The 16,213-nt window shown below is 33.3% G+C and overlaps 1 protein-coding gene across 16 annotated transcripts in view; it reads right to left on the bottom strand.

Annotated features, from left to right (window-relative positions):
- Positions 1-9,454: 9,454 nt before the first annotated feature.
- The window catches only part of LOC139513117 (ubiquitin-like modifier-activating enzyme 1), a 34,301-nt gene continuing 27,542 nt past the window's right edge, over positions 9,455-16,213 (bottom strand). For all 16 annotated transcript variants that reach the window (XM_071301332.1, XM_071301310.1, XM_071301357.1 and 13 more), the window contains 6 exons: positions 13,704-13,885; positions 12,845-12,931; positions 12,176-12,280; positions 11,827-11,910; positions 11,244-11,344; positions 9,455-10,858 (listed from right to left, as the gene is read on the bottom strand). In XM_071301332.1, coding sequence (XP_071157433.1) covers positions 10,717-10,858; positions 11,244-11,344; positions 11,827-11,910; positions 12,176-12,280; positions 12,845-12,931; positions 13,704-13,885 — 701 coding nt within the window. In that variant the 3' untranslated portion in view covers positions 9,455-10,716. The remainder of the gene's footprint in view (positions 10,859-11,243; positions 11,345-11,826; positions 11,911-12,175; positions 12,281-12,844; positions 12,932-13,703; positions 13,886-16,213) is intronic.

Below are 16,213 nucleotides of genomic sequence, written 5' to 3'. Positions count from 1 at the left end.
TGGTAAGCCACTTTTATGACTTTTATCTTCTTTCATCTTGATGCATTATTGTGAAATTTTAAATTTGTAGTGGGTGAACTCGAAATGACATCAAACTGGATAAATATTTTGAAATGATAACAGACGTCTAACAGGGACATCAAAACTATATGTATGGTAAAAGTAACACAACGGTAACTATTGGTATATAGTTGACCATCAAGGCCTTATACAAACCGTCACTGCTAAAACATCGGACCACAAGAAAACACAAAAAAAACACCAAATGAAATTGTCATGTATCCGTGACAGACCGCTTTAGAATTAAAATTAACGGTGAGATAAACGTCTCCATAAAAAAATCAAAGAAAAATGCATTTATAACTCAAAACCAGTTTATGAAACAAACAAATGAAGAAATAACATTGCTCGGCGCATCATTGGCACTTAAGAAAACGTGATGCTCTAGACCTTCCAATTCAAGAACTTTGTAGCACCACCAAAAGGCTCACACCTAAACTTATCCTCATATATATCAAAAGCATAGCAATTGATCATCTGGATCATCTGCCCTTAAAATACCTTAACAAATGACTCGATTAGATGGCATGCTTATTGTGTCTGAACACATAATTAAGCCATAGCTAAGACAAACATTCTAAAGTCATTCACCACAGAATCTTCCGCAAACCAAAAATCAGTAATGAACAAATGAGCGAAAAGGACATACAAAAGTACCACATATCATATAGCTAGTCAAATAATAGAAAGACAATCATGATGACGTCAAACAAACCGAACACAACACTCTACCGATAATTGCCGACGACAGCATCATCTACAGAAACAACAACAAAGATGAAGCATCCAAACTACAACCGGTCTGACAGACCGACGAAAACCAGTGGCGAATCCAAGGTGAGGTGGTGAGTGGTTGTAACTACCCTATGTTTTACGAACAGTGCTTTTGACAGGAGACATATGATTGAAACACCCCCTTTTAATCCTAGTTTGGAAATTATTTACTTCAATCGAAAAGATAACAGATGGATTGGTTTTAAACGTTAAGTGGGAAATACTATGTACACGGGTTACATGTTATAAATGTGCTATGGATAAGAGCACTGCTTTGACTAGACAAACAAGCTGAGTTGGAGTTTATCGTGCTAGTTGGCAGGGTAACAGAAGGACTTACCACCATGCCCAGACACATTAATATGACTTCGAGTCGACCAGCATTTCCTCTTACTTCTAATTGCCCTCTACAATGTGCCGAGCGATGTGAATATTTTTCGGATTTTAGGGGAGATTTTTTTGGTGCACCCTTGCATAATTCATCTCTCAGCGTCATAAAATAAAACAGTTCACAACACGACAGATGACAATGATGCCACAAATAAAAAAGAATCAATAACTTTTGGTACAGAGGTAGACATTTCCCAAAATAAATGAAAGTAAATCATAATGCTCTTAGTAGATATGGTGGATCAGAAGGTTTTCTAACATTCCATATAACTATCTCATAGGCGGATCCGAAAGGGGGGGGGGGGTGATTTGGTTGATTATACAGTGAAACCTGTCTATACCGAACTCCCACGGGATTTTGCGTTTTGTTCGGTTTTCACAGGTGTTCGGATTGTAGAGGTAAACGGAAGTCGACACCAAAATAATGTTGGCATTTACTGACAAGGGATAACAGATGACACAACAGACGACAGTTTATTTTTGTGTTGATTTAGATCTAAATGTAAAAATATAAGAAGATGAAGATAGACGTTTTGCTGCATTTTTGTTTATAAATTAAACGCCAGTGCGTCCATCACGCTCGTCTTTATAAAGATGTCCGACGAGGAGCGATTTTATTTTTTATAATCATTTTTTCATCCGTTCATTCACTAACCAATTCAGATTTACAGTCACTGTCAAATGACGATTCCGTAGTTGAATCGGGAACGTCATTGTACAGACGAGTTCTCGGACTAAACTGGTCACCCTCTGATTGATACTTCGGCACACGATAAGAGTCAAACAACAGCAGGGGTCCAGTTTATTCTTGGACTTTATCGTAGCTAAATAGCTAACGGAGGTCTTCGGGAGCATTCGAATTAAATATATAGGGCCTCTAAAGGGAATCAGGATATCAAAATCCATTGACCTTGTTGTGTTGCACGACTTCTTAATCCAGTGAAAGGCTTTATAACTCTTATTTAATAAAACAGTTTAGCTACAGAATGGCAGTTACGATTTTTTGGCCGTAATTATTTGAGTAACGTGCATTTAATTTATCTGAGGGAAAGTTCCTTTCTTGTCATTATCGGCGATAGGGGTACACAAAAGAAACACTTTATACATGGACACAAACATGCTTATTAGTTTGAAATAACAACTCACAAGTTAATTAAACCTCAAATACCCTCGGAGATACTCTGCCATCCTGTGTTTGTTTAATTAAATCATGCAAATAAATAATAATATTTTAGTGTTTTGATTGGTATTGATCGATTTTGACAGGTAATTTTTAAATATAAATTTACTAACGAGCCTTCAAAAAGCGTTCGGAATTCGGTGTTGACAGGGTTCGGTTTTTTCAGGTTAGATTAACGTTAATTGATAAGGAAATTGTGTGGGACTTTGAAAATTGTTCGGTTTAAACTGAAATTCGGTTTTATCAGGGTTCGGTTTACCCAGGTTTCACTGTATAGGGAATCATTGAAGCATGACTGGAGCGGGCCCCCCTTATGTCAGTCAGCGCCCCCCCCCCCCCCCCCCCCCTTAGGAAAAGTTCTGGATCCGCCACTGTATCTTGCTGACACAACAGTGTACACGAGTTCATTCTTAAAAATAAACAATATAATATAGTATAATACAAGGCAAAGTAGACTCCATTGTTCATGTCAAAATGTTCAACATTTTTCTAACCGCAAACCTCTCCAAATGTCATGGACCCGCCTCTGTTGAATATCTGCTGTTTGAGTATGAAAAAGAGGCTAGATTTCACATATCTTTATCTCAATCAAAATATAGCGTTTGATATGAACAATTAAAAATGCCAAAACAAATATATGAGAAGGAACATTTGAAATCTTTGGAAAAAGTATTTAATTCCTCGACACGAACTTGTACCATTTGGAAATAGGTATATGAAGAAAAGCTCGGAAAAAAATCTGCAAATCGTACATACATTGAACCAGTATTCCCTATTATTGAATTTCGTTGTGAGCTGCAAACAAACAGAAGACGGTCATTATTGAAATGAAGTTTGAAAACATTAATGATGCCACAAGAGATATAGTTTTAATATCTTACTAGTATTCAAGAAAGACATTTCTTCAGAAAAATCAGATATTGACTTAGTGCCTATATAAAATCAGTAATAACCTGTGCATACTTCATGACGGGTAGAAGTTTTGCTCCAAAAATCTATACCAATATATTTCAAAAAAAATGTTGGCCGATATACTCATGTTAAAATCCATTGATGAAATACATCTGACAAAGCATCAAACAATGGTCTTACATTACCAAATATGAACCCGAGGTACAAGCACTTTCTATAGTAAGTGAATATTAACTGAATAATGAGAACCCCATTTTCTAGACAAAGGACAACAAGACCGATATCGATAGAAACAGCAGAGATTAAAAACAAAAATACCACAAATAGAACACAGAAAATGAAGCAACAGGAATCTGTTTTTAAAAATTAGCCTGCCTACTTGTTTCTTTATTATTATGAGGCTGATTTCATACAGGAACTGCTTAGGAAGAAAGATAAGAAGTTAGCAATATCCTTTAACTTTACGTTCCGCTATATAGATGATGTTTTCTCACTAAATAATACAAAATTTGGTGACTATGTTGAACGTATCTATCCCATCGAACTGGGGATAAAGGATACCACAGATACAGTTAAGTCTGCCTCATATCTTGACTCACATCTAGAAATTGACAATGAGGATTGGTTGAAAACAAAACTTTACGACAAAATAGATGATTTCAGCTTCCCAATTGTGAACTTTCCATTTCTATGTAGCAACATTCCAGCAGCACCTGCATACGGAGTTTATATCTCCCAATTGATACGATATTCCCGGGCTTGTATTTCCTATCATGATTTCCTTGATAGAGGATTGCAACTTACAAGGAAGCTATTAAACCAAGAGTTCCAAATGGTTAAGTTGAAATCATTCCTTCGTAAATTTTGCAGACGCCATCGGGGTTGGTTGACCGTTATGGAATAACAGTTTCACAGATGATATCGGATATGTTTCTTATATTGTAGCTACAATTCCGTTCCCTTTAAACGAATATGACCTACCGAATTAGACTATTTACCGGATTTGTAAAAACATAAGCAACAGGACAGGTGCCACATGTTGAGCAGGATCTGCTTACCCTTCCAGGAGCACCTGAGATAACCCCTAGTTTTTGGTGGGATTTGTGTTGATAAATCTTTAGTTTTCTATGCTGTGTACTATTATTTGTCTTTTGGTTTTTTTCTTTCCTTTTTTAGCCATGGCGTTGTAAGTTTATTTTCTATCTATGAGTTTGACTCTCCCTTTGGTATCTTTCGCTCCTCCTTTAAAGGGGAGAAATTTGTTTTCCTATCTTTTTATCCTAAGAAGTTCCTGTATGAAGTCAGCCTTATAATAATAAAGAAACAAGTCAGCAAGAAGAGGGGCACAATTGGTTTCTATTGGAATTCCGACAGTCATTCTTGACAGGGTTAATTCTCATTGGAGCGGTGCCATTTTAAAGATTTTGTTCTATAAGAATTCTTATAATGACACATGTTATCATTAGTCTCTGGAAGATGCCATATGTATTCTTCGTTTTTCTTTTCGATTAAAGAAATGTGGAAAGTAACCTTTTTTAAATTTTTCCTGCCAGAATGCTTTTGGAAATTTAGGTATGAAATTGAGAGAATCTACGAAAGTTAAGTTGAGTTTCTTGGCTATATGAATATACATGACTTTCTTTCCGTTGGATATGATCTTATCAGGACGTACAGAGTGCTGGTCAACCAGTACTTCTAGTATTGGATAGAGATCGAAAGCCTTAGCATCATGAGCAACTAGTATAGCGTCCTTGTAGTGTTCTTGCCTCACGTGAGAACAGAACCATCAAGCCGCATCGTCGCCGCTTAAAATGTGTTTTTGCTTTTTTGTTTCATTTTTAGAACAAACGATACACCATAGATTTATATCCATATATAAACCGACTGCCACAGTTTTGCATCGGGATTCAGGCGTGAGATTTATGTTTTCACATTTCGGACACGACGATTGAATAATGCCAAAGTTCACAAAGTGATGCATGGTATAAGCCGCACCATGTTTGGTTACAGTGTTAACATTTCCTCCATTTGGCATAGATTACTTGAGCCGTATTTGGCACAACTTTTTGGAATTTTGGATCCTCAATGCTCTTCAACTTTGTACTTGTTTGGCTTTATAAATATTTTGATATGAGCGTCACTGATATGTCTTATGTAGACGAAACGCGAGTCTGGCGTACTAAATTATAAGCCTGGTACCTTTGATAACTATTGGAACAAAGTTACAACTTTTTTTAACACGAGTCACATCTCTACAAGAAATCTGGTAGGTTAAGATGGGGGAAAAACGTAGTCTGAAGGTACTGGTATATATCTTGCCATTCTGAACATCAAATTTTGGTTATGTAGTTTTCATAAGACTATGATTTAACCCCATTGATATTGGTTAAGAAATAAGCAATTTCTACTAATAGCAAAGTTCTGTTTTTGGCCTCACAACTCCCAAAACTCAACCCCAAGTTTCCATTTTTAGAACTATTTCATAGAGATCATTACACTCATACTTACCTCATTGTACAGAAACCAGAAAAAAAATATTGTTATTTTTACCCTTAATTTCTAAAAGGTTTTGGCCACAACCCCCAAAATCAATCACAACCTACCTTTTGAGTATTGGAATCTTGTGGTATAATTTCGCACCAATTCCAAAAGATAGGTCATTATCCCCCAAAATCAATCTCAACCTTCCGTTTATGGTATGGTCATCTGCTTGATCACAATATTTTTTTTGTGAAAAATTAATCCTCCCCACCCCCCTTGAAGTCAAATGGTCATTCCCTTAAACTATGTATATCTCATTAACAGCAACTTCACTGTAAGAATAGCAGTCCTATGTTCCCCATCTGTAACAAACTTCAAAATATTTAATCCACACGAAGCCACTGGACCGGATAACATCAGACCAATGGTACTCTTTAAGAACTTGCCTGCCAAATCGGTCCTATACTTACCATCATATTTAATATTTCTATAGAGACGAGCAAAGTACCAGATGACTGGCGGACAGCAACAGTCACACCAGCATAAAAAAAGAGTCAAAAGTACATGCCAGCAACTAACAGACCAATATCAACTTACATGTCTCTGATGCAAGATCACCGAACATATTGTAACAAGCCACATTATGAAACACGCAGAGGCAAACAACAGTCAATATTCACTAGAACATGGATTTCTAGGTAAATAATCCTGAGACGCAACGCTTAGAATGCATTGACGACCTGACAAAGAAACTTAAATTGGGAAAAGCATTTGACAATGTATCCCATAGCCTACTCCCAACATAAACTCTACCACTATGGAATCGGGGAAAAAACCAACAGCTGAATAGAAGCATTCCTGACAAATAGAACCCAGGTAGTAGTAGTTGAGCGTAAACAAGTCAGACAGAACAAAGGTAGAATCTGGAGTTCCACGAGGGTCAGTCTTAGGCCCTAGTCTATTTTTTCCTCATATAAATGACCTAGCGATAGACATAAAATCAACACTTCTGTGCCAACTGTCTCCAGTAAGAAAAAGTCGATCAAATGGGAATAAAGTATGTACCAAATAGCGGGTTACTTTCACGATTTTCATTGAATCAGGTAAATGAAATATTTAGCGGTTATTATTTTGGCGGACTCAAAACTTTTATCAATACCTTTGCATATACACTTTTAAATTTGTTCTATTCACAAAGATAACCCGCCATACAGTACATCAATTAAGTACCTGGGCTGCACCATAACAATCGAACTAGATTGGGGAGAACATATCAATAACATTACCAGCAAAGCCAGCAGAAAACCTTGGTTTTCTCCACCTAAACCAACAGCTCTAAAAGCTTCAAAGAGTAAGAATACAAAACTCAAGTAAGGTCCCAACATTATGGGACCCCTTTCATCAAAAACATATTGATCAAATTAAAATGTTCAAAGGAGGGCTATGTGATACGTCAGCAAGCACCACAGAAATGGATCAAGTGTCATGATATGATCACCAAATTGGGTTGGTTAAGTCTACATGAACGTTGCAGAGGCTAGGCTCTCAATGATTTAAAGATCATCAAAGACAAAGTAGCTATCAACAAAAACATGTACCTCCAAAGGCAAACTAGACTATCCAGACACACACAACAGCTTGGATACATGGAACAAACAGCAACCAGACTGCAGGAAATGGTCCCTTTGTGAACACCACCAAAAACAAGAACAAGCTTCCCCCCGAAAATTGCCACAGCAAGGTCACTTGAGACATTCAAATCTCTAATGAACAACCTTACAAACTAAAGATTAACATTTGACTTGAGACATTCAAATCTCAAGTGACCAACCTTACAAACTAAAGATTAACATTTGACATGAGACATTCAAATCTCAAGTGACCAACCTTACAAACTAAAGATTAACATTTGACATGAGACATTCAAATCTCAAGTGACCAACCTTACAAACTAAAGATTAACATTTGACATGAGACATTCAAATCTCAAGTGACCAACCTTACAAACTAAAGATTAACATTTGACATGAGACATTCAAATCTCAAGTGACCAACCTTACAAACTAAAGATTAACATTTGACATGAGACATTCAAATCTCAAGTGACCAACCTTACAAACTAAAGATTAACATTTGACATGAGACATTCAAATCTCAAGTGACCAACCTTACAAACTAAAGATTAACATTTGACATGAGACATTCAAATCTCAAGTGACCAACCTTACAAACTAAAGATTAACATTTGACATGAGACATTCAAATCTCAAGTGACCAACCTTACAAACTAAAGATTAACATTTGACATGAGACATTCAAATCTCAAGTGACCAACCTTACAAACTAAAGATTAACATTTGACATGAGACATTCAAATCTCAAGTGACCAACCTTACAAACTAAAGATTAACATTTGACATGAGACATTCAAATCTCAAGTGACCAACCTTACAAACTAAAGATTAACATTTGACTTGAGACATTCAAATCTCAAGTGACCAACCTTACAAACTAAAGATTAACATTTGACATGAGACATTCAAATCTCAAGTGACCAACCTTACAAACTAAAGATTAACATTTGACATGAGACATTCAAATCTCAAGTGACCAACCTTACAAACTAAAGATTAACATTTGACATGAGACATTCAAATCTCAAGTGACCAACCTTACAAACTAAAGATTAACATTTGACATGAGACATTCAAATCTCAAGTGACCAACCTTACAAACTAAAGATTAACATTTGACTTGAGACATTCAAATCTCAAGTGACCAACCTTACAAACTAAAGATTAACATTTGACATGAGACATTCAAATCTCAAGTGACCAACCTTACAAACTAAAGATTAACATTTGACATGAGACATTCAAATCTCAAGTGACCAACCTTACAAACTAAAGATTAACATTTGACATGAGACATTCAAATCTCAAGTGACCAACCTTACAAACTAAAGATTAACATTTGACATGAGACATTCAAATCTCAAGTGACCAACCTTACAAACTAAAGATTAACATTTGACATGAGACATTCAAATCTCAAGTGACCAACCTTACAAACTAAAGATTAACATTTGACATGAGACATTCAAATCTCAAGTGACCAACCTTACAAACTAAAGATTAACATTTGACATGAGACATTCAAATCTCAAGTGACCAACCTTACAAACTAAAGATTAACATTTGACATGAGACATTCAAATCTCAAGTGACCAACCTTACAAACTAAAGATTAACATTTGACATGAGACATTCAAATCTCAAGTGACCAACCTTACAAACTAAAGATTAACATTTGACATGAGACATTCAAATCTCAAGTGACCAACCTTACAAACTAAAGATTAACATTTGCTTTTACCTGTTATTAACCATGCAGAACAAATTTTACCAGTATATTCAAAAAGTTGAGTGTGAGCAGAATATGGAAGAAGTAGAACTGAGAAGAAGGTCACTTAAGATGAAAGAATATGAAAACCAATTTCACTATAAAGCATATTCACATGAAGCCATCTAACAAATATCTAGAAGCTCTTGATTTGTAGATTTTGAGAAAAATGTGCACGAAATTTGATGGGATGGACAGAGTAAACCAGTATACTCCTCCTTCACAGTAGGTATAATAATAAAGCAAAGACACATATCTACTAGTGCATTTTAATTTGTAATTTCTGTATATTCATATCTGTATAACCAGACAACAGAAAAAGAATACCAATTATAAATAAAGCTGTTCAGAAAGAAATACATATATATAAATATATATTCAATATATTCCAAATACAAACTGATGATATGCATACCAATAAAGATTTTTATCTCGTCATAAAATGCATTTATTGAATAATCTTAATAAGAAAAATTCTATTAAGCACTTTTTTGTTTTACAATAGCACTATTTACCTTAAGAGAAAGGTCATCAAAATAAAGGACCTAGTTCAGAAAAAAAATGTACATCTTTTCTACCATCAAATTCTTTCCCAATGCACTGTAGAAAAAAATCCAATCTATTTCATATACACATTGTTCACATAGAAAAATAATAGTTTTATTTGCACAAACAAATATTAAAGTATGAAAATGGGCTCTGCCTACAAAACATCATATATACATATCAATGTATGAGAAATCTATTTTTTTAACTTGAAAACTAAAACGAATTATGTGCACCATTCCATGCAAGTATTTTTTTAAATATTCGCTTGAAAAAAATCTTCACAAGGTTTTCCATAATATATATTTCACAACTGTTTTGTCATGAAATGGTTTAATAATTTCATAGTAATTTTGTGTCTTCCCACTAGAAAATGTATATAGATCAATTCCTATAAAGAGATAAAGAAAAGCAACATCCAGACCAAAATACTGGATTTAAGACTGAATATTCATATTGCCCACAAAAGAGATGATGTATGAACTACTTTTCCAACACCTAAGCTTATTTAATGTGATTATCACATACATAGTGAAATAAATAATTATATGACAAGAAATGAAACACATAATGAGGGGTGCAAAATGCAAAAAAAAATGATGGATCAAATATTTATCACAAATGAGACTAACAACCAGCAACTTTCAATGAAGCCAATAGCGCTTAATTTACAATATCGTTTAAACATTCATGTTTTATATCAATAAATTAACAATTTTTTGTAGTAAACACAATTCTGACAAAGGTATTCGTCCAAAACATGAATAATATATGTAGCACTTTTATTCATAGATTTAAATCTATATTATGCAATTCTAAGATACTATATCAGTCAGAATTAAGTCTGTTGCTTTTGTTAATTCTAGAAAAAGTGTATATGCGTTTTGCTTTTTACTGGATAGTGAACACGGTTGATGAATGTAATAGAATGCTAACTGAATGCTAACTGTACAACTAATTGTCATATACTATCACTGTTTTGGTAGATTGAATTTAACGTATGGAACTTCAACGTCTTCTCCATCCTTATCATAACAACAAATTTCTAAGACTAGAGCTCGTACATAACTTGGAATTTTCTTCTTCGATACTCTCTTCACTACTTCTGTTAACCTACAAAAATAAAAGACTTCTATTAAGAAAACAATATTATTCTGTTCAATATCAGAAACAGAATCTATACAGACATGGTCTTTTAAAGGCTAATTTTGAATGTTCAATGTCAAATAATGAATCTATAATGGATTGATATATCTCAAATATACAAACCTTAAGAACTTGACTGACCTTTACAGTTAGTTTACAACCAATTAGGACTTCGACAATTTGTGATATGTAAAAGCTTGAAATTTAATATATCAGGGACTTATGGATTCAAATAACACTGAAATATTTCTGTATTATTTGGAAGACAAATATAATGTTGTTGTTTTTTATAACAGGTTACCAAATTCGTTTAACTCTCTTTCTTGCTGAAGTGTAAAAAAAGATAACTTACGGTAAAGCTTTCCTTTCTTTAGCTTTTGCTGGTGCCATGAAGAATGAAAACAGCATGGAAACTCCCTGTGATAACATTGTGATTTCTAAGTTGTAATTTTTCTGAAAAATACAATTTCAAAATTAGTTGTTATGCATTCTCATAGAAGATACTATGAAACACCAAGTTATGATGCCTGAAACTTTGACAAATAGTGTAAACCCTAAGGCAAATAACTACTGATAGTGTTTATTATCAAAATACACCTAGCAACGACAATTTCCGGTTGCAGGTCCAGTTAAAGTAAAAGTTGGGGAAATTTCAAAATTTTGGTGCAAATGACCTTCTTTAGACTGGTGTACTTCAAAGTTTATAGTACAGCTTCCCCTTAATATTTCTGTAAGATATTAAACTGTTTCTAGTTTATAAACTATAAGCTACACACGAATAGTGTACTTAGAACAATTGGTAAATAAAGGAGACAAAGTTTCAATGACTGTAGTAGCATAATTGGTAACTTCAGAAATTAAACTTCAGTACATTAACTGAAACCTTAATATTTTAAAAACTAAACTCATTTTTTTCAAATTAATATGCTCCTTACCTGGAAGTAATCTAATAATTCCTGTAAAGTCATGTCACCCTGTACTTCAAATCTATCCCATAATGTGAATTCTTCATCATTATACTGGAAAATAAAAGTACAGTTTATATATTAAGAACAAAATTGTAATCATGCTAATACATCCAGTTTGAAATAATAGATCAGTAAATTAAAATAAATTGCTAATCATAAATCAATTTTTTAATCTGGAATATTTAAAATAAGTCTTCCTTCTACATTTATCCTATGAAATAGAAAAAAAATGAACAATATCAGCAAATTATTTAACTATTATATTGGATAATTTTTTGTTAAATTATGATCACAAATCTATTCAGGTTAAATATACCTTGCTCTTTTTGGCGGCAATTGGTTCTGAAAAAGCAAAGAATGGCAATGCTAAATTCAGAAAACCATTTTTGTAAGACTCCATTTTCTTATGTCCTTGTACTATCTGAAAAATAAAATAAGTAATAATAAAAAATCAAGTTTAAAGAAAAAAACCTTTGGACTTAACATCAAGAGCAAATCTATTGGCAGTATTTAAATTTTTGAAGGAATAATTGTTTTTCATTTAAAACTTTTCTCTTTGAGCTTCAATAAGCTGTCTTATATCTTATAAACTGTGGAATTTTGTGTAATAAACTTTTATATTAACTAATCCAAGTACTTGGTGTCACTGTTATTCAAACTACGCTAACATAGTTACTTTTATTATAACCATCTTAAAGCATTCTGTTTATCAAGCTTATACAAATTATGAAAATGAAAAACCTTTAAAATGGGGTGTGTCTGCATGGTACTCAAGATACACAAAGCAGGTGTGATTTGTAACAGCCTCATTTATAAAGTTTTTTGCTGAAAATATGTAGGGCTCTATTTAATGTGTTATCTAGGTGTTTAATCTGTGAGCTTGTCATGCAATAGCTCTCTAAGACCATATACCTTTAGTCTCTACAATGAAAGATAATATGTGAAGTCTACAACATCCTTAAAGAATTTGGTGTAGACAACTTACTTTGATCAATTCTATACACACAAGACCAACTACTAAAGCTGTTGTGGTTGCTATAGCTGGAATGATTTTTCCTGCAATCAATTTACTCTGAAATATATGTCAACAACACAATTAATTATTTTGATTAACAAGTAAAACTGTGAGCTACTGCTCACTGACACAACCACTGAACTATTTTGATAAACAGGAAGTTGTTGAGTGACAATCTGAAAACCCATCACACAGTATAGCTGACTTATATAAACCCTGAAATCAAATTTCAGAAATCCTTGTATTGTAGTTCTCCAGAAAAATGTGTCAAAAATTTTCAACATGGCTAGGATGTGTAAAATGATAAAAGTGTTCCGTAAACAGGAAGTTGTTGAGTGATGAATCTGAAAACGCATTACACATTATAGCTGACTTATGTGAACACTGAAACCAAATTTCATAAATCTTGTATTTGAGTTCCGGAGAAAAATGTGATGAAAATATTCATGGGACAGACTGTAAAACAGATTAACCCCATTTTTTTAAAAGCGGGGGTACAATAATTATATAAATTAATATCAAGTTCTACTAAAATAAAATCTATAATACATTCCATGTAGGCTTGTCGTGACATAGGTACACTTAAAAGGTTACATCTCATTTGTTCTTTACATGATCTATGCACAAAATGAACTTTAATATTGTAGATAAGATGGGGAAATAAGTAGTTTCAGACAAATTGTCTGCCTGTTTGAGATTCAGGACGTTTCTGTCAGCATAAAAAAGATGAAACGCATTAAAGTGTATGTTCATATACATGTAGTTGTAAATACAGATTTATTCATTTCATTGTTATTTAAGTGTTGTAGTATTGTACAAATATACCAACCTTGTGTCTATCTGCCGGTGGGATATCATAGTTTTCTGCACGTAAATTTGAGCAAGCAACAATAAAGTCCATATGATAATTTGTGTCATCATCTTTCTCAAAGTCTATAGGTGTTAATTTTAATTCCTTTAAACTTTCTGGGGGTGGTATTGACTTTTGTAATTCTTCTAATTGATTTTCATCTGAAATAGGTATGTACATACTGTTAGGTGACTGAAATTTTTAAGTGAATTGCAGCATAACAAATGTTTAATCATAAGCACATGTGAGACGAATGGGTGGAGAAATTCATGTCTGATTGCATGGTTGTCCTGGCTTATTTGGATTGTTTTAGAACTTTTTCTGGGTAATGTATTATGCAGCAATAGAATTAGACAGAAACCAATGCAATAAAATAATGCATTCTGATCTAGTTTAACATATCTCAGGGTAATGGCCACGAGTATTTTCATAAAAATTTGTAAGGGTTCCGTGGAACCCAGTGTCTTGCCTATGCCTACTCTTGCTGTTAATCCCAGGCTCAACAAAAATGAGGAAAAAAATAATAAAAATATTCCTTTCAATACTATCTTTTTATTGCAAGAAGCTTCTGTTCAAGTTTGGTAAATATCAAGGAGTTTATGAATTTAATAAATGTTTTATATCTTTAACTGCAGACTGTATGTAATGTTAACTGGAAGAAAAACTAACTCCATTTATAAGTTAAATACAGATAAAACAATTTTTTTTTACAAATTTAGTTCTGGATACTATCTCATGATCATAAACAAGCTTCTGTCCAAGTTTGGTAGAAATCCAGGATAGCTTAAAAAAGTTATTAAAATTTCAAAAACTTTAACCACAGAGTGAATATTTGTGGATGCTGCAGACGAAGACAATGATGGAATGTTGGATTGCTATGTCTTGCTTTTAACAAAAGTCAAAGGCTCAACAAAACTATATCTAGGATATTATTGCAATGTCTAATTGAGGAATTGTACATCAGTATTCAGTTGTACTCAAGGAATAAACCATCTGTACAACTAAATACTGATGTACAATTCCTCGGTTTATTCCTTGAATGCCAACATCCTTTGATCTACCGACAATTTACCTGTAAAATTATGTTAGCGTTCGAGGAATAGGTATAAGTAGTTATCACAACAAAAATACATGCTTATCAAAACAATCATACTAATTCACAGATAGGTAAATTACAGGTAGCTAAATCTAGTTCGTTTTTGTCAACTGTTGAAAATCATTTTTTACTGTTGCTGCTTGAACAAATATGGATTCTCTTAAAATGAAACTTTGAAAAGTGTTGCATCACAAAGTCAACATGTGCATAATGTCAGGAATTCCATTTTGTACAAATTCTACATTAGACTCTTTGGACTTTGATGTTTCTTTTCAATATTTCTATAGTTGTGTGTGCTGTAATATCCTCCCATATTACTTGATCGAATTTCTTGAAACTTTGTATCTCGTGTTAGATTACTATGTTTTATTTTGTCCAGTTGTTCAGAATATTTTTCTTGGATAATATTACACCCCTTTTTATTGTAAGTTCATATTAACTATTAACTAAATTAATTAATTAAAATGATATGGAATTAAATAAATCTCTAATATCCCTTTTTAAGTTTGAAATAATTGAATATAACTAAAATTTCATTAATATTTCTAATATGTCTTAAGTTAATAAACATTTCCATTTCCAAAATATCTTTTTTTTTAATAAAAAGTAATAATAATTTCAACCCCAAAATCTATTATTTTTTCTTATTAAAAATTGATAAATTGTTACAATTTTATCAACTTCACTAATTATTTTTAACAGTTTATTACTTATAAATACATTTAAATAGTTATAAAAACACCTATTATTATTCGCCAGCTTTCCCATCGCCATGAAGACTCACAAAAGCAAGCAACCAACCTTGAAACAACTGCAAAACAAGAAGGACTTTACATAAATGCAAAAAAGACAAAATCTATGAGGGTAAACACAAACCAACTTAACAAAACCAAAGTGAGAGATGCTGAAGTTGAAGATGTCAATGAGTTTACATATCTTGGAAGTGTCATAAGTACATCAGGTGGGACAGATGAAGACATCCAATCAAGAAAAAGAAAAGCTCAACAAGCCTTTGCTATCCTAAAACCAGTCTGGAGGAGCAAAGTGCTCAGAACAAACACCAAAATCAGGATCTTCAATTCAAATGTAAAATCTATTCTTCTTTATGGGTCAGAAACTTGGAGACTGACAGCTGCATCTACAAAAACATTACAAGTTTTCATGAACAGATGCCTAAGAAACATCATTGGAATCAAGTGGCCAAACACAATCAGCAACAAAAAGTTATGGAAAAGGACAAGACAAGAGCCAATAGAAAGAACGATAACAACACGAAGATGGAAATGGATTGGACACACTCTTCGTAAAAGCAACTCAAATGTAACAAGACAGGCACTAGATTGGAATCCTCAGGGCCATCGTAAAAGAGGGCGACCAAAATTCACCTGGCGCA

This window comes from Mytilus edulis, chromosome 1, assembly GCF_963676685.1.
Source record: "Mytilus edulis chromosome 1, xbMytEdul2.2, whole genome shotgun sequence".
In the NCBI taxonomy this organism is placed as follows: Eukaryota; Metazoa; Mollusca; class Bivalvia; order Mytilida; family Mytilidae; genus Mytilus; species Mytilus edulis.
This window is presented reverse-complemented; position numbering and strand designations above follow the sequence as displayed.